The sequence below is a fragment of the Protopterus annectens genome, chromosome 9.part0 (genome assembly GCF_019279795.1).
Source record: "Protopterus annectens isolate FY-2018-M chromosome 9.part0, PAN1.0, whole genome shotgun sequence".
NCBI lineage: Eukaryota > Metazoa > Chordata > Ceratodontiformes > Protopteridae > Protopterus > Protopterus annectens.
The window spans coordinates 224,946,393-224,966,121 of NC_056743.1; the positions used below are offsets into that span (position 1 = coordinate 224,946,393).

Here is a 19,729-nt window from a genome sequence, read left to right on the forward strand (position 1 = left end):
TAATCTCTGCAGTTTATGAACTTGCTGATAACATGTTATATTTAAGTGACTTTTAAAATATGTTTGAAACCAAAAATTATACAATATACAATTAAAATAAACTAATATTGTTAATAAAAATAAAAAAATCTGAGTCCAAATGTATCTAAAATACTTTTTTACTCTTGCTGAAATTCACAATCAGTACAATAATGACGATTTCAACATACTGTACAATCATGTTATGTTTTACACCAAGGCACAGCACAGTATTTTACAGATAGCCTCTGTAGGCAGCAGGTTACGCAGTCCCCGAGATATGGCAGAATACTGCCAAGAAAACATAAATAGCATCGATCACGCTGCATAAATATGCTGCAGGATAAATAAATTAATTATAGATGCAGCCAAAGTTTATTAAAACAAAGTGGCATATAAAAGGAGAATATATGTAATAAATTATAGTCGCTCTTTTATTATATATATATAACTTAAATTGCTTTATTAACAAAACCAAATATATACATATATCTATAATTTGAAAAGTTTGCTAAGTATGTCCCATTTTCTGCATGTTGATCATTAAGTAAGGAGGTAAGGAAATAATCTCTGTCACCAGGAAGTCAATGCTGCTTGTCCAAATCATAGTTATCTGTAAAAAATACAGAACAGCATTCATTAATATAAAACAGAAAACTTTAAAACATACTATGTAAACATAGAGAAGAAAGCAAATGCATTCATCACTAAGACAAAAAAGAATTCATCTAGCAGAAAAGAATAATCTTTATTAGTGAAACAACTGCCAGATTTCTCAAAATAGCTATCACACTGAAGTAATTGCGATCAGATTAGACTCTCTCTCTCCAGTGCCACTTGGCTCTATCACAAAAGTCCTTGTTACATATAAAAACAAACCTAAGTATAAAGATAGCTGTGTACATACTAAGCATCTAGAACAAGGGTGCTGCTCACCTCATTGTGATAGTCCAACTTAGTGCAAGATTAGCACTCTGTGAAGCAGCAGCACATGTTTTCATACCCTAATCTGACAGGCATATAAACCAATAGTTTACCTTCTAATATGTCTGGTAGACTTTTAGCCATAAGCCTAGTGTAATGGAGCATCTGAACAATAAGGGAAAAATATATCTATGGCACCCAAAAGTTCTATTCTTCAACATATCCCAAAAAAAACACTAGCTAAACAGATAACAGATACATGAAGGCACATAATGTACACAACCTATTGTGTCAAGTTTTTTTTTTCCAGACAAGACAAACTAAACATACAGTGGTATCAGACTCCTGTCACACTGCAAGAAATTTCTGGAAAGGCTGATTGATAACAGAATATGAACAGTAGTAGAAAGTGAGATAGGCAATGAACAGTTCAGATTCAGATCAGGACGCAGCACAAATTGCCTGATGTTTGCAGTGAGATAGGTAGTTGAGAAGAAGCTAGATATGGGGAAAGAGTCCAGCTAGGCATTCCTAGACTTGGAGAAAGCATATGTTTCGAAGTCCCAGAAACACTGGTAGAATTAGTGCTGTCTACGTACAAGAACCCAATGACTCAAGTTAAAATATCGTTCAGACTTTCAGTGGCGTTCCCAGTGGGAGTGGGTGTACATTAAGGTTCTTTTATGACCCCACTGCTGTTCATACTGGTAATGGACTACATTAGCAAACAGGTGACAGATGAACAAAGCTGCTGGATGCAGACAATGTGCCATTACAGGCAGACTCTTAGCAAGAACTTCAGTGAAGTGTAGGGGAATGGCATGCAAAGCTAAAGGCACACGGGATGAAAGAGAGCATAGATAATACAGTTGGAATAGCCATAAATGAGAAAAATAAGAAAGTTAAGAACTGAGACAGAAGGGAAAATAGTTAACAGCTCCAAGCATCTGGGAGGGGTGCTTGAGGAGAAGGAAAGGCTGAATGAGGAGGTCAAAGCTACAATCAGAGGGGCTATAGCCAACTGATACAGAGTGTCAGGTGTAGTGTATGTCAGTAGAATGCCAAAGAAGCTGAAAAGTAAGGTGTACAAAACAGTGCTGCGACCAATACTACTGCACAGTACAGAAACCTGACCAATAACGTAAAAGCAAAAAAGCTGAGGAAGCTAGAGGTGATGGAGATGAGGTGTCTGGGATGGGTAGTAGGATGCACACTGTGGGACAGACAAAGAAATAAGGGTATCAGACCAAAAGCCAAAGTAGCTCCAGTTGCAGAGAAAGTCAGAGAGAAAAAAGCAGTTTTGCATGTGGAGAAAAGTAGAAAACAATCTGGGGAAGATGATTTGGGAAAGACAGGAAGAAGGCAAAAGGAAATGAAGGTATCCAGCAATGCGAGATGAATGGCTTGTGTGAGAGAAGACCTGCGACATTCAGGCATGAATGTTTAAGAAGGTAGGCGAGTGGCACTGAATTGAGAAAGATGAGAGCAGTTGACATGACAACTTGACCCCATGTAGAAAAAGGGGTGAGGAGGGGCTTATGATGATGATAAACTAATATTGGTGAACATTTTGTTAAAAGTTAATAATCTCATTTTGCAAACACTGGAATAAAAAAACTTTGTCATTTCGGTTGGGTGCTTTGTATTAGTTTGTTAGACTGGTTGGGCACTTTCCAGTGTTTGTTAGATGGGTTGGGTGCTTTGTAGTGTTTGTTAGATTCATTGAATATTTATACCCTGAAATACCTTTTGATTTTAACTTAGCTAGAATGAGTACTCAAGTCACATTAAAATGTTTTGTCTTTTGGCTTTTCCCGGTTAGGCGTCGCCACAGCGGAACTCCAGTCCGCTAATGATTGGTAGTTGATTTTTAAATACTTAGTTGCCAGCCCTGATGCACAACCTTCAACGAAGGTACACCCATTCATGCATGTCTTCACGCAGAAGATGCTCTAGCTGAGAATCGAACTGGACAGCGTCTTACTGTGAGGCGACAACGCTACCGCAGCACCACCATTAAAATAAAATACAAAAAAATAAACTGAGATACAATTAAATAGTGCAATTTTACTTAAACCTTAACATTTGCCATGCTGTACTGTAGTATAAGACTGCAGCAAAACAAAGAAATGGTCAGAGTATGTATGAATGTTCCCTATTTTAACTACATGGTATGATTTCTTAAAATTATATTTTCAAAGAAATTGGATTGTAAGACTCAGGACTGGAAAAGTGCAAGAGACATATACAAAAATAACAGCATGAATAAAATACAGCATCCATTGACTGTACAACAGCTTTCATTGTTTGATTAAGTTTAGATCATACACCCACTATATCTATCAATGCACGTGTTCCTTAACTTTACTGATATATGACCAGAGTAATGACATTTTGAGACAATAATAGACTAAATCTATCGAATGGACTAAAGTGGTGGTTCTTCTGTTCATTTTTCTCCTGATGCCTGTGCTGGAATGACTTAACTACAAGTTGCATTTCCAAAGCAGGTGAGTTTCAGTCTGATAAAACTAAGCCAATACATCCAGTATCCAGTCTGGTACATCTCTAAGCCAAATATCTGCATCATAATTTAATGTAACCTTAATTCAAAATATCTGAAACACAATGTGATGCAACTATAAGCCAAATATCGTTGACAAAATCTGGTGTATCCTTTATTACAGTTCTGAGTTTGTTCCTTTAATTAAAAAAGCTTTATTTCTGAATGCATTTAACTGTCATAAGAATTATTAATATTGTATGATAACCCTTGTGTTATATGCCACTTTCACATATGGTAAGTGTGGCGTCCGTCTTCCAGTTATCGATTCCTTTAGGACGTTCATTAATGTATCACAGCCAATGCCATTACTTTGTTTGTCATTGGCAGTGACAGCATTTAGCAAGCACAGCTAATATGTGGACTTACATTACAAAGGCAAAGGTTAAGGAGAGTTTGACCTGAGCAGGACCTGAATGAGATATGGATGTGTAACATTCAACTAATTTCTCCACAGGCAATCATTAGGAAGCTCTATTTTGTATGAATGATAGTACTACCATCTAGGAATATAAAGACTACAGCTGCAGGTTTTCATAACTTCCAGCCTAATCCTTTACTGATACCTATTAATGCACAAAAGTCTATAACTCCTGGCAGGGGCAACTTTGGCAGACTGGTGTGCCAGAACACTGATATAGAATGTTCCCTTTGAAGACAAGATTAAGAATTTCACTGGGAACAAGGGATACAGGGACCCCACATCTCTAGAAAAGCCCAGTGGCTGAGATACCTACAGTGCACCCCTAGACTCAGCCCAAACAAGCTACATGGAGCCATCATTAGGGCTCACCACTCACAAGGCTTAGGGTTTACTGTTAACAGTGCATAGTTTATAACGTTTAATTAGAAGTGCAAGACCATATGAGCTGTACATTTTTTTCATAAAATCATTTTAAGACTTTATTGCTCTGATAGATTTATCCAATGTGTGAAACAGATATGAACATGGAATAGAAAATACACAGATTACCATACCTTTTGAATGCCTGCATTTGGACTTGCAATTTTACAGTGACATCAATATAAAAACTCTCACTACTGTTCAGGTTAGAAATATAGAAAATACCAAAGATGTCTTACTCAGAATTAAAGGAAATTTCTTGTTGAAATCATTTGAAATGCAAAAGATGCATCAGTTAGAAATCACTTTCTCACTTCTATCCATGCATCTGGCATAACAAGGTAAATTATCAGGAGGCACCACTCAAACAAATGGAATTTTGGAAAGCTACAGAAAATACCTATGTCTGTCTAGCAGCTAATGTGAATGATTAAGACTACTATAAGCTGGTAATGACCAGCTTCCTATAATCCAGGGTTTGTAGTCACACTTGAAAGGAGACATAAGTGACCATTGGCCTTGCACAACTAACAAATAAAAATAAATTAAACAATCTGCTACACAAGAAGTGCAGTTTACTTTGCCTGTAAATATGAACTAACATTTTGTAGGTAATGGGAACAAATACATCTGTTTGAAGTTACTGAAAATTGTGGTACTTACAGTAATAATACATGGAGAACATTAGAGCATTGCAGTTATAAGAATGTCGAGATTAGGCAACAACAATATATAAAAGTGATAATGCTGATGATGGTTTGCAGATGTGAAGTTTATTATAAAGAAATTCTTACACTATTGTAATGCAAAAGGACAATATTACTGTGATTATAATGAGTACTCAAGCTTACTTTATCATACTATCTTTAGTAAAATGAATATATAAAGCCACATGCCTCTTTCACAGTCCATCAGTGTTTGTCTTGCTTTATACACCTGATTTGCATCTGGAGATATAATTTGTATATTTTCTCTTCTGTCTGTATTACGTGTGTTGTACTAAAATGTGTGTAACTGTACTAAGACCCAAAAATTGCTATGTGGGAATAACCAGAGTGTAACAAAATAAATTTGTAGATGTGGGCTAGAATGGCACCATGAAGCAGTATTTTAGAAAGAAAAGTAGTATCAGAGCCGAGGATACAACAGTCATAAAATGTTTTTACAGCCCGTGGGCTCAGAATATTAGGCTCAGTGTCCCTTTCTCACCTGCCTTCACAGTTGTTGCTTAAAACTACCATCCCTTAACATCTGTCTCTACGTCAGAGACAGATGAAGCTCTGCAGGCTCCACATGACCCAGGATGAATTAGTTGCTAAGGTACTGCAGGGGTCAGCTGTGGATGGATGCCAGTGGCCATTGTTAGTCCACTCATCTTACATGGACAGATGTAGTGTTGGCTACTGCACAATGATACCTAGTGTGGCCAGGTTGTACACCAGCAGAGAAGGTGTTGACCAGAAGCTCGTGCACTGTAGAAAGGAACTCCACATATTGCAAAAAAGCACATGCACATCTTAGACCATCACTGTAATGTCTGGATGTCTGTAATAACTGAGGAGATTGCAAGTTAGGAAACAAGGATGCATCTCTGGCTAAGATCATTTCTCAACCTATCCCCATGATGGTGCAGTAGGAAGGGGCAGCAAATGCCCTCTAGGTCAACAAGGGAAGTTGGTGCTCAGGAACAGGGGTCAGAAAAATATAAAATAAAATCATGAAGTAAGCATACATAAAAGTAGCATCAAACCCAAGCTACCCTAACTGGGTGGACACTATTGATAGGATAACAGTGTTCCATATATTCACAAGTACACTACATTATATTTTATGTCATTGTTAAGCTTCTCAAGCAAGAAACCTGATGTGCTTCACACCAATATTCAAAGCTGTTATATCTGACAATGGATACTATTCTGGAGGTGTCACACTGAAAGATTAAATGGCAGCACTGACTCATGCATTTATTTGTACATGTGAACACATACACACACACACACACACACACACACACACACACACACACACACACACACATATATATATATATATATATGTTTATATATAAAATACACAAACCAAAGTTTAAAGAGGCACATAGACAAACCATTCAATAAAACCCGCAAGCTAGGGTTTTCATTGTGGCATACCTTAAACCTCCTTTAATATACATTCTTAAGGGGTCATCTGTATATATATATATATATATATATATATATATATATATATATATATATATATATATTGCTAGATAGATATATCTGTATAAGTATATATAGCTGAGCTGAGGTATAAAGACACAGTGTGATTACATGTGGTGTTCTGTTCTGTTAATAGATAAAAAAACTAAAAGTTTAACATTTTAGCATGCAGTTAGACTTCATTAATTCGGTGACTAAAAAAGAAGAATAAGAAAAGGAATACATTGAAAAGGGAGATATGTGTGAGGTTAGCTATGTGAAAGGAAACATTCATTACATAATTCATGTCTTATCTTAATATGTTTCTTTTTCCCTCTATTTAGTGTTTGCTTTCCCATATCTTTGTATTATTGACTGGCTACATTACTACTTCACATTTAATTAAGTGATAACATATAAGCCCACTCCAGCACATTACTCGATGCAACTGTTGCATCTTAAGGATTGTTTTCCTTTTCATTCATTAGTACTTATTGTAGTTTTCCTCCAGCTTTTCTTTCTAATCTTCTTTACCCATTACCTCACCCGTCTCATTGCGTGTGTGCGTATTCCTACATAACATGCATGCCATTCTGTTCCCAGACAGTATCACATCAGCAGTATGACAAATTTGTTTTTTTTTTCTTTTTTTGGGGGAAGGTCTGCACCTCTACACTGTCTGCAGGGTTGCTGTACCTGGTGGCTGAAGATAGGGCAGGAGGGAACTTAAAGTGTTTGGCAATATATGTTTACTTACCTGTATTTCAATTAAATTTCAGGTTGTATGGTGCAGCATACATTAATAACCCAACCTTATCTTGGCTATCTGTGGGAGGAGTATATGCAAAGATGCATGTGTGTGTACAGAAATGCAGACAGGACTCCATGCAACAGATGAAGGGAGCTCTTACTGTGACCCAATCAGTGGGGTTCCATTTATGGCCCTGGCACAGGAGGAGCCAAACAGGAAGGAGTGTGATCTGCTTACCTCTCCTGGAGGAGGGATCTTGTGCACTTGGGCACAAACTGGGCAGTGTGATCTCCCCAGTGGAGACCAAGAAAAATTATAATCATATTCTGGAGGGGGGGTCAGAGGCACTTTTTAGAGAAAGCCCCTTGCATTACTTCCACAACACCCAGCTGAGGGTATACACCTAATCCCAAGGAGTAAAATAAAAAATACAAACTAACCTGAATACTGTCTGTGGTCAACCCCTGCCCAGATGAATAAATGTATATATTTTTTTATATTTGTATTTGTTTACAAGGATAACGCACTGACCAGATTTGGTCACCTTTGAAGGCTTAGCCTGAGAGATAAAAAGTATTCACAAAAGAGCAATGCAAACAAAAAAACAAGAATGCAGATAAAAAAACAGTATCATGTTTGTTATATACATAGATTTATATGCCATGGCTAAGAAGTTGAACAGTTTGTGGATAAAGGACATGAGCATAGACGCTAGTCGTGTTTGGCTTTATTGGCCTGACTGAACCATTAAATGCATAAAAATGAAAAAGTAATGGACATCCAATAGCCATGTACATGAAATGCAGATAGGTCCTTACTGGGTCATTGGCATATGTTCCATGTGCCTCTACTATAGGAAATGTATAGAATTACATAGTGAAGGTTATAGATTGGCTGGGTCTTTTGTGCAGTTTTTACTATTATCTAATTTCTTTTCATCTACTACTGGCATAATTACAGTTATCAAATTCTTAAAATTACATCACAAATAATTTTAGTATAATCTAACAAAAAAGATGAAATCCCACTTAAAGACTTTCCCTACAGAAATTAGTAAAGTGCTAAATGTAGTCAAGTAGAGATCTCAATGTAGCTAATAAGAATATCACATTCAAACTGTATTTTAAAACTACCTTTACAAATTCTCCTCAAATCTACTTGAGAATCTAGCAAGGAACCTTAACACTTCTCTGCCTCTGTGGTTACTTCCTCAAGCTAAGCAGAGTGAAATGTACGATCTTCTTTTCAACCATATCCCCAATATAAGACTTGGCTAATATTATATTGCACATGCACAGTGTATGTGTGTGTGTAGACTGAAGGATGAACTTATAGAATAAGGACATACAATTACACAACTGCAGAAATAGGTTTCTTTTAGCTGCCTTTATAAACCTTCACCAAGCCTTTTCTATACTAATTTTATCAGAATTTGCTCATATTTTCTCCATTTCTATAAATCTATCCCTAATCAATTGTACTAGGGTCACATCAGAAGCCACATCGATATCAGTTATGTAAATTTAGAAGAAGCAACCTAGAAACAGGGACCATACCTTTTTGGTTTACATTACTGACTAGATAACATTTCTGTTAAACAGTTAGCTCTGGAGTTCTGCCAGATGTAGATCAGTAGACCTAAAGAATATCCACAAACTTATTATAATGTCTTTTGTCATACTGTTCTGAAAGCTCTCTTCCATAAGTCAATTACTGTGGACAAGACATACCAAGTAATTTAAATGGATGCAAAAGTAAAGCTGGCACATATCGCTGACATTTTTTTTTGTCATTTGCATTAACTTCATATTTTGTACACTACTGAAAAATACTGCAATATTTCATTTTCACCTGATCTCTGCACTTGTATATAACCGTTACAAAATTAAGTAAACCATCTTAAAAACGGTATTGTATACCCATGAACTCTGCTGGACAAGGACTCTTCTCCTACTCCATAGCAAAATTATGGGATACCCTGCCTCAGTCTATAACCTCTATATCACCGTGTATTCACTTCAAAGCTGCTCTAAAATTTAATCTAAAACAGCACTGGGCATGCCCCTGTAACAACCCTCACTAATATCTCTACTCCAACCACCCTAAACCTGTCTTCCACCCTACTAACTATCTGTGGTTACAACCAACTACATTGCTTGTAACCTATATCTCAGCTGTAATCTTAGCTATGGTTATTCATGAGTAATATCTGCTAGATCAACTATTAGGATACTTGCCATCTTAAATGGCACAGATGTTATAAGTGTGTAGTACATACTCAATTGCCCAACTAAATATATAATTCATTTTGAACTATAACTGTTTTACTGCTATTATTAAACAAAAAGCTTACCTAGACTTTTTGTTATCTTGTAATTAAATGTTCTTTATTTTGGAGCTTTTCTCCCCAGGCCTCCGCTGAAAAAAGACCTGTGTCCAGTAGAATTTTCCCGGTCAACAAATGTAAATACATAAAAAAGTAAATAAATGAAGAGGCCAGATATTTATTAGAGATAGTGCCAATAAGAGAGGTTGAAACAGTTTGCAGCACTGCACCCATGAGTGTATTTAGGCATACACATCATAAGGTGCGGTGTACATAAGAGATTTGAGGAGACAGAATTTGCCTCCTAACTCTAAGACTGTATACTTCACACATTAGGACATAAAAAAGAAATAAAAGGAGGCAAATGAGAAAATATTTTTAGATAGCCTTTTCATAATAACAATGATCCATTCACAGGGTTCTAGCATAGGAAGCGCTGATACGTGTCACATCTTTAATTATGTGTGGACATATATAACACAACCCAGGAAGCCTATGTGTGGGCGAATATAACAACACAGGAAGCCTGTAGTTTTGAGCACCGTATAGCATGATGTATAGATTTTGGTTTAGTAAAGTATTAAATATACTTTTTCTTTTGCAGTTTGCTCTTTATTTGATGATTAGAATGGCACATACCATAATTTAAAAAGGTTGATTGTCTTTGGGATATGCTTATTTTGTATTCCTTTATTTTAATTATCTACACAAAATCCTGATATAGTTTAAAGTGGAACTAATAGTTACCAGTAAAGCTTCTGAGATAAAGGACGTCAATGTAAAAGCTGAATTCATTTGACGCAGGTACAAAGGGGTCCATGCAGAAGCCTAAAAGGTCCACATACAAGGCCAAGCTGTGTTTCTACTGTTAATATTTGATACAAAACATGGATTAAAATGCAAAAAACACAAACATTAGAATGAGGACTGTAGTTAAATACTTTAAGATCCATAAGGAAATTGTCAGCTACGTAGATGAGACAACCTGGCCCTAAAGCCATACAATGGTGATGTAAATCATAAAATAGCTATGGAATTAAATGCAAAGAAAACTGTAAATGCTAGATATATCATATCCTGAGTACCTTTTCCCATTCACATCTGAGCCATTCGTCGTCTTCTGCCAAATGCTTTAGCACCTACATTAGTGGGTACAAAGTTGCTGCTGCCCATCCCTCCTGACCTGCTGAGGAAGTCCGCCAGCCGATGAGTCACACAAGTAGCTGTATTACAAGACCTCTTCTGTGTTGTTACACTGCTTTACAATACAAAGAATAAAATTACAACTTTTGAAAAAAATCTCAAAAATAGCATTTCAATGTAAGCTAGATGTATATCCTTATAAATAAAGCATTGTATAAATAAGTAGCATGAAGGCGTCTAACAAACAAAAAACAATCACAAATTAAGTGTTTCAATAATTCCATTAACTTGATTGTTGCTTTTAGAATAATTAATTCATTCCTCCTGTGGTACCTTTTTTGTTTCATTCAGGGTTCCAGACAATCAGAGCCTATTGTGACACTCTTCAGGTGTAAGGCAAAGGACTAATTCTATTGGGGATGTCAGCCCAACATAAGATGCACAGGGCACTCACATCTACCCATGCTTTTGAAAGGCTTAGAAAGAATGCCAATTCACCTATAACTGTAGCAATGCTGTTTTGGGTACTACTTGGAAATCACTATGAAGTAGTAAGAAAAATATTCCTATCTTTAATAACTCAAAAACTGAACATTACTAAGACATCTAATGTTAATGCATATACTCTTAAAGCAGAAAAACTTTTGCTCTGTGGGACATTAATGAAAACCTATACCAGTTTCAAAACAGGCAGCCTTAAGGAGGGAGAGTTGCTTAACCAGAAATACAGTCTGCTATTATTCTAGAAAAATGTGATGAAAGTTATGACTGATTGGCATACAGAATGGGAATGTCAGAGGAAACAGTAAGCATACACTAACTAGACAAATTAATATAACTGTAATAAATACTGTATAAATGGAAAATTGACAATGTTCTTACCTGGAAGCATTCTGAGTGAATTTAATATTCGAGATTTTATGGTGCATCTTAATGCTTTATGTCTCATGCAAGCTGTGCCTATCTCAGGAGTCAAGTCTAATGCACCGTGGGCAAACATATAAACACAGAAAATGTGGGGCCTTCCATCATTATGAAAATGTAAAAACATGACTATGACCATGGCATTTTTTCATTACGAAGTCAAGCCACTTATTCAAAAAATCTATGTTTACCTATCACCTGTTCTTCAGGTTACACCCCCAGCACACACACACGAGAGCGGGCATGCACATTCAGCAATATAAAATAGTTAATTATAATAAGCGTTTTGATTCCCTGTATCTAAAAAAATTAAAATGGACAAATGGGTCCCTGTAGAAAAATAAGTTTATTGAACAAGGGCTATGGTCTCGTATGAATATGCATTTATTTATACATCTTTTAGGCAGAAAACTATGCTTAAAGGCTGCTGATGCAGTGTTCTAATAGAATATCAATTTTGATTTCAAGTGCTAATTAATTTTATTTTGGTATAAATTATATTGTGTCTATTTTTCGTCCATCTGTAAAACATTCTCTGTCGTAGAACTGAATCAAGGGACACGAAGATTTAGCATTCAGGGTTAGAGCCACATGCATCACTTCAAAACTCAAAAAGGCTTAGTTGCTTTCAAACGTTTCTCCATAGTTTGCATAGCGTTCATTCTCAAAGTCATTCAGAACATTCCTTTTCTTGCCAGGAGTTCCAGCTCCGACGTCAGTGCGAGGGTAATTTTGCAATTTGTGCAATTCTTGCGACAATTTGCCCAACACGCAAGTACTCAAATTGGAACAGCGTTTGGAGACTGGTTTACCCAGGCTGCAGGAAAAAACACATGCAATAAACCGTAAAAACATGCAGTTCCATGCAATAATATGTTTTCTCGCATTATATTCATGCAAAATTCAGACTTAAAATAAAACAATAATATGCTTATATGCTTGGTATAAGAAAAAGAAAAGGATCGGTAACAACCACTGAGGATTTATGCAATATAATGTGTATTTTCAGAGTACTGTGACACAGATGCATGCAAGGATGCTGTCATACCAAAAGTAAATTCAATGCAATGCAGTCCGTAAACGTTAACGCATGCATATTCGTCGATCTTAAGCATCGGTGTTACATGCAGGTAGGTTTCTCACTGCCAGTCATTGAAATTCAAAAGTAACCCCTTAAGTTTACATGCGGGACAACGACAGAGAAGTAAACCATAACTTATACTATCATAGAAGAAACATACCTCAGTAACTGTTTCATATTTAGATTTTCATTCAACCAGCAGATCAGTAGATATGACAAGAATGATTGCTTAGTATTAAAGTGGAACTAATAGTTACCAGTAAAGCTTCTGAGATAAAGGACGTCAATGTAAAAGCTGAATTCATTTGACGCAGGTACAAAGGGGTCCATGCAGAAGCCTAAAAGGTCCACATACAAGGCCAAGCTGTGTTTCTACTGTTAATATTTGATACAAAACATGGATTAAAATGCAAAAAACACAAACATTAGAATGAGGACTGTAGTTAAATACTTTAAGATCCATAAGGAAATTGTCAGCTACGTAGATGAGACAACCTGGCCCTAAAGCCATACAATGGTGATGTAAATCATAAAATAGCTATGGAATTAAATGCAAAGAAAACTGTAAATGCTAGATATATCATATCCTGAGTACCTTTTCCCATTCACATCTGAGCCATTCGTCGTCTTCTGCCAAATGCTTTAGCACCTACATTAGTGGGTACAAAGTTGCTGCTGCCCATCCCTCCTGACCTGCTGAGGAAGTCCGCCAGCCGATGAGTCACACAAGTAGCTGTATTACAAGACCTCTTCTGTGTTGTTACACTGCTTTACAATACAAAGAATAAAATTACAACTTTTGAAAAAAATCTCAAAAATAGCATTTCAATGTAAGCTAGATGTATATCCTTATAAATAAAGCATTGTATAAATAAGTAGCATGAAGGCGTCTAACAAACAAAAAACAATCACAAATTAAGTGTTTCAATAATTCCATTAACTTGATTGTTGCTTTTAGAATAATTAATTCATTCCTCCTGTGGTACCTTTTTTGTTTCATTCAGGGTTCCAGACAATCAGAGCCTATTGTGACACTCTTCAGGTGTAAGGCAAAGGACTAATTCTATTGGGGATGTCAGCCCAACATAAGATGCACAGGGCACTCACATCTACCCATGCTTTTGAAAGGCTTAGAAAGAATGCCAATTCACCTATAACTGTAGCAATGCTGTTTTGGGTACTACTTGGAAATCACTATGAAGTAGTAAGAAAAATATTCCTATCTTTAATAACTCAAAACTGAACATTACTAAGACATCTAATGTTAATGCATATACTCTTAAAGCAGAAAAACTTTTGCTCTGTGGGACATTAATGAAAACCTATACCAGTTTCAAAACAGGCAGCCTTAAGGAGGGAGAGTTGCTTAACCAGAAATACAGTCTGCTATTATTCTAGAAAAATGTGATGAAAGTTATGACTGATTGGCATACAGAATGGGAATGTCAGAGGAAACAGTAAGCATACACTAACTAGACAAATTAATATAACTGTAATAAATACTGTATAAATGGAAAATTGACAATGTTCTTACCTGGAAGCATTCTGAGTGAATTTAATATTCGAGATTTTATGGTGCATCTTAATGCTTTATGTCTCATGCAAGCTGTGCCTATCTCAGGAGTCAAGTCTAATGCACCGTGGGCAAACATATAAACACAGAAAATGTGGGGCCTTCCATCATTATGAAAATGTAAAAACATGACTATGACCATGGCATTTACATTACGAAGTCAAGCCACTTATTCAAAAAATCTATGTTTACCTATCACCTGTTCTTCAGGTTACACCCCCCCCCCCCCCCCCCCCAGCACACACACACGAGAGCGGGCATGCACATTCAGCAATATAAAATAGTTAATTATAATAAGCGTTTTGATTCCCTGTATCTAAAAAAATTAAAATGGACAAATGGGTCCCTGTAGAAAAATAAGTTTATTGAACAAGGGCTATGGTCTCGTATGAATATGCATTTATTTATACATCTTTTAGGCAGAAAACTATGCTTAAAGGCTGCTGATGCAGTGTTCTAATAGAATATCAATTTTGATTTCAAGTGCTAATTAATTTTATTTTGGTATAAATTATATTGTGTCTATTTTTCGTCCATCTGTAAAACATTCTCTGTCGTAGAACTGAATCAAGGGACACGAAGATTTAGCATTCAGGGTTAGAGCCACATGCATCACTTCAAAACTCAAAAGGCTTAGTTGCTTTCAAACGTTTCTCCATAGTTTGCATAGCGTTCATTCTCAAAGTCATTCAGAACATTCCTTTTCTTGCCAGGAGTTCCAGCTCCGACGTCAGTGCGAGGGTAATTTTGCAATTTGTGCAATTCTTGCGACAATTTGCCCAACACGCAAGTACTCAAATTGGAACAGCGTTTGGAGACTGGTTTACCCAGGCTGCAGGAAAAAACACATGCAATAAACCGTAAAAACATGCAGTTCCATGCAATAATATGTTTTCTCGCATTATATTCATGCAAAATTCAGACTTAAAATAAAACAATAATATGCTTATATGCTTGGTATAAGAAAAAGAAAAGGATCGGTAACAACCACTGAGGATTTATGCAATATAATGTGTATTTTCAGAGTACTGTGACACAGATGCATGCAAGGATGCTGTCATACCAAAAGTAAATTCAATGCAATGCAGTCCGTAAACGTTAACGCATGCATATTCGTCGATCTTAAGCATCGGTGTTACATGCAGGTAGGTTTCTCACTGCCAGTCATTGAAATTCAAAAGTAACCCCTTAAGTTTACATGCGGGACAACGACAGAGAAGTAAACCATAACTTATACTATCATAGAAGAAACATACCTCAGTAACTGTTTCATATTTAGATTTTCATTCAACCAGCAGATCAGTAGATATGACAAGAATGATTGCTTAGTATTAAAAGCATGATCAAATTAAGTATTACAGCATACAACCAAAAGCCTCAAGGCTATTCAGCATTAATCAGGTGAATCTGCAGTACTTCATCGATCACAGTGCAGCTTCAGCTGTAATCGAGGCCAAGTTAAATTATGAGAGAGGAAGAGCGCAAAAAGTCCACCCAATAGTTAAAAAAAACAGCATCCATACCGCTCAACTGGTCAGAATTTCGTAAAATGTTCAGATTTGTCTCATATTTTTGGTCTGATACTTGTAAAATGTATGATTTTCTAGCAAGTCATCGAGGACTGCCGTCATAAAATAATGACAGCTTTGAGTTTCGGACTTTATATCCTTCCGAAAATTATGTTAATGCAAAAATATATACAACCAACTTTCTAAGGTTGTAACATAAATATTTAAAATACCCCCCATTATGTTTGGCTTTGTCCAGAATTCCTTAGCAAAGAAATAGCGAAGTATGACAATAGGTATCAGATTTTACCTGTTGCCATCGTCCACCTGTTCAAGTTCTTCGGCGGCAATCTGTGTAAATTCTTTCACCAGGGCATTCAGTAGCCTTCGAGCCTCGTAGTCACTGAGGGTCATCCGCTCTGACATGGATTCCAGCTCAGATCTGATGGAATAAGTGGAGAAAGAACACAAAATAAGAGGATGTACAACCTTCTACTTCAAGGAGCCTTCAGTTGTGGCAAACAACTGTGCTAGAACTTCTGGCATTAGTGACCTTCCTTTCACCACCACCACCCACCCCCATTTTCACAGTGCACACGTGTGATGACAGATTCTACACTAGCAGCCTGCACAGGTGTTGGTGCATGAGGCACTCCTATTGTCCACCCCTAATAATAGCTTCTATGCAGAGGTGCAGCCAGAACCTTCACAACTGCACACATTCTTCCATGCTATTGCCCACTCCTATAACAAGTGCCCTTTATTTCTACAGCACATACTGCAATCATGCTTTAAAGGGATAAACGTGCAGTGTATGTTCTACAATGTCTGTAGTAAAAGTCTTTAACTGGACAGTTAATAACATGCATATAAGTTGTGGACACATTTCTCTTTTCTGCTAGGTAGTCGGTACCTTTTTCGTTTCAAGCCTGAGCATTCAGGTGCTTTTGAGTTAGCCAAAACGACACTCCTTAAAAATAATGTGTGCTTGTTGTACAGATGGCTACTACACCCCTTTGCTCTCCGGTTAAATCTGTCAGTGAAAACGTCCTTGTCATGATTTGCGTACCCACTAACACAGAACATCAAATGAGAATGGATTAAGTAACGTGTTAACATTTACAAGGAATGTGGTGAAACTTTTAATCTTTTACCTTAACTGGCTACTTTCTCAGAGTCAGACAAATGCTGCTGAAGGACATCGCATTCTAGTAACGCTTGCTCCATTTACTATAAAATCAAAGCTTATACTTTCACTTAAGACATGTTCAGCGTTACATCAAAACCGCAGTCTGATTACAATAGCCTGCAACTCGCAGTGCAATAAATATAGCTGTCTTGTGTTCTGGGGTTGTACTGGTGTTATCTGGGGTGGGATCATGACAGTGAGGGAAGTATTTCACCGGGGGTGGTCCAATAATTCAAATTGCAAATGTCTGGATAAGTATCTTATTACGCGGTTAATCATCCCTACCCCCCACCCAGGTGTCAATGGGTTACAAAGAATACTGGCACATACCTGGCAGGTGCTGCTTGTGAGCCTGACATCTGGCATAGGACCAAAGCAGACATAACGAGCAAAGCTGAGACTTTCAACAAGACCATTGCGTTCCTCCTGAAATTGTAGGAAATCATCAGATTAAAAAAATCACTGACTGTCCCAGTAAAACAGTAAAGAACAAAGCATTCTCTAGCTCTCTCTTTATATATACCATGAACACACAGTTTCTAATTAAAACAATATGCTACCTTATGATTGGAAAAAAACGTAAACGAAACAACTGTTGATTAAGGCGAAAATGTTTGCTTTAGCTGGATTTGCATGATAATTAACAGTATATACATTCTTATTTAGTATGCTACCTGGTCTAAAACATAGTCTACTTCCCTAAGCATCTCTCCCCATGACCATACCTCTCAGCCTCTTAGAGCAAGAAATCTGGACAAAGCCATAAATATGGGGGGGGGGGGGCGCAAAGGCCCAAAAATAGGGACAATGTTTGAATATTGCTCTTACAAACTTAGAACGATGATTGACTAACAGGTTTTGCATTAACATTATTTTTTTGTAGAATACAGAGTCTGAATTTCAAATGTCTGGCATTATTTTCTGACTTCAGTCCTCAATAATTTGCCAGTAAACCACAATTGTATAAGAAACAGGCCGAAAATATGAAGCAAAAATCTGGACATTCTACGAAAATGTGTACAGTTGAGAGGTATGGGTTATGACAAGTTCCACTGGACCAGTTGGACTGCGACCAGGTAAATACATTACGCATTTCAAGTCAGCATTCACCCACCCAGCAAACTCTCGTAAGAGTCCTGTCTGGAAACCAGTAAGAACGTATTTCCATATAAATGATTAGAATGAATATCTTAAATCATTAGGAAAATCCTTTGCATATCTGGTTTAACACCTGCGTTCAGTGGATTGCATTTCAAAACAGTAATCCATTTCTAAAAATATTCTATAGCATGTGCCTTGTGAAAGCCATTTGAGACTTAGTATTCACTTTGTGTGCAAAATGAAAAAGCAGTGTATGTGTGTGTGTGTGTGTGTGTGTGTGTGTGTGTGAGACTTGGCACCGCACAGAGCCGTAGCCCAGTGCTGCAAATGTTTTCAGAAGCTGGACTCCTCATCGTTGGTGGAACCCTGTCGGAACTACTGGAATGTACAAAGTTAAATACATCATTTTAAAAGACTTCCTCCTCAGTTACAAAAGGAATAATATAATGTTACAAAAAGTATAATATAAGCAAGAAAACTACTGCTGTCGCTTCAACTGAATACACACCATCTTTCATAGCTTATAATAAATGCATGGGTACTTCAAGAGGAAACGTGTTTTCCTAAGTACACTGCGATTATGGACAGACTAGGAAATAATGTCTTATTTGGTTTACTTTATTCCTGTCTTGATCTATTAGACAAAGGAGATAGGGTTGCCACCTTTTCAAATGCCCAAAGTGGGACATTTTTGGTACAAAGGCCAGATTTTGCAGGGCAAAACATACCCACGGCCAGTACAAAGGACAGAACTTCACTTTTTGCCCAAGTAAAAGCTTACTCTTCTAGCATTTTAGTTGCGTATTCTGATTCTTATAACATTTAGGTGTTTCAGATATAGAATAACTGTTTTATGCAACTATTACATAAATATAGGAAATATGTTTGTCCTAAAATCTCAGGACATTTGCCATTTTTTTATTTCTTTGCAGGACACAACTGCCCAAAGAGGGACTGTCCCTCTCAAAGTGGGACAGTGGTAACCCTAAAAGGAGATAAATCATCTGGTGGCATTCTGCAGCACTCGGCATGTCTGGCATTTCTAAGTGACCAGAGTTCCGGTAGACCCACACCTACTGTCACCTGTGGTATTCATTCAAGACCCACCCACAACACGGGTGACCTGTTGATCATGTATTATCAAACAAGTGAAACCTGAGAAACATCCAAAAGTTTCAATAACTTACCGTGAAAGAGCAAATTCCTAGGAATAACAGAAGCAGTAGCCTGATCCTTTGCCTTAGACTTCAACTTCAAGTTGCTGCTCCTTGCATTTGCTCCCTGGCCTTTTATATCTGCCGCCAGCTTCTGTGCGCGTGGGTGGCCAATACACAGTACCAGCCAAAGCAGGACGTTTACCTGGCCGGTAGCCAATCAGAAGTCTGGCATAGCCCTCTCCCCGGAGTTGAGCTCTTAAAATTACGTCATTCCCGGAGGTCTAGCACTCCATTCACAAAAAGTGCCAGCCTTATGCATTTTCACTGAGGTCACTGTGCAAAGAAAACGCCAATCAAACGATTAATGAATATTCGAGCCAGCGGGAACTGGCGTCATTAGTGCTTCATAGGTTTCAAAAAAATGTTCGTCTTTCTCTGACAAATCAA

General features: G+C 37.1%; 1 protein-coding gene across 3 annotated transcripts; it reads right to left on the reverse strand.

Annotated features, from left to right (window-relative positions):
• Nucleotides 1-140: 140 nt before the first annotated feature.
• CALCB (calcitonin related polypeptide beta) lies at nucleotides 141-19,417 on the reverse strand. Of its 3 annotated transcripts, none has more exons than XM_044082787.1 (5): nucleotides 19,313-19,417; nucleotides 17,355-17,450; nucleotides 16,146-16,277; nucleotides 13,350-13,519; nucleotides 141-631 (listed from the first exon to the last, which is right to left on the reverse strand). In XM_044082787.1, the coding sequence occupies exons 2-4, from the start codon at nucleotides 17,438-17,440 to the stop codon at nucleotides 13,360-13,362; spliced, it is 378 nt and encodes a 125-aa protein (XP_043938722.1). In that variant the 5' UTR covers nucleotides 17,441-17,450; nucleotides 19,313-19,417; the 3' UTR covers nucleotides 141-631; nucleotides 13,350-13,359. The 3 variants fall into 3 exon arrangements, with proteins under 3 accessions (XP_043938722.1, XP_043938721.1, XP_043938720.1); XM_044082786.1 differs by having other exon boundaries at nucleotides 13,350-13,522; XM_044082785.1 differs by lacking the exons at nucleotides 141-631; nucleotides 13,350-13,519 and adding an exon at nucleotides 14,671-15,159.
• Between the last annotated feature and the right edge of the window lie 312 nt (nucleotides 19,418-19,729).

What these genes read in the sequence shown, in the direction of transcription:
- CALCB (XM_044082785.1), bottom strand. Translation starts at nt 17,440, where the DNA reads ATGGTCTTGTTGAAAGTCTCAGCTTTGCTCGTTATGTCTGCTTTGGTC. An exon ending in TCACAAGCAGCACCTGCCAG is followed by an intron (nt 16,278 to 17,354) that starts GTATGTGCCAGT and finishes TTATTCCATCAG; the next exon opens with ATCTGAGCTGGAATCCATGT. An exon ending in CAGGTGGACGATGGCAACAG is followed by an intron (nt 15,160 to 16,145) that starts GTAAAATCTGAT and finishes TTTTTCCTGCAG; the next exon opens with CCTGGGTAAACCAGTCTCCA.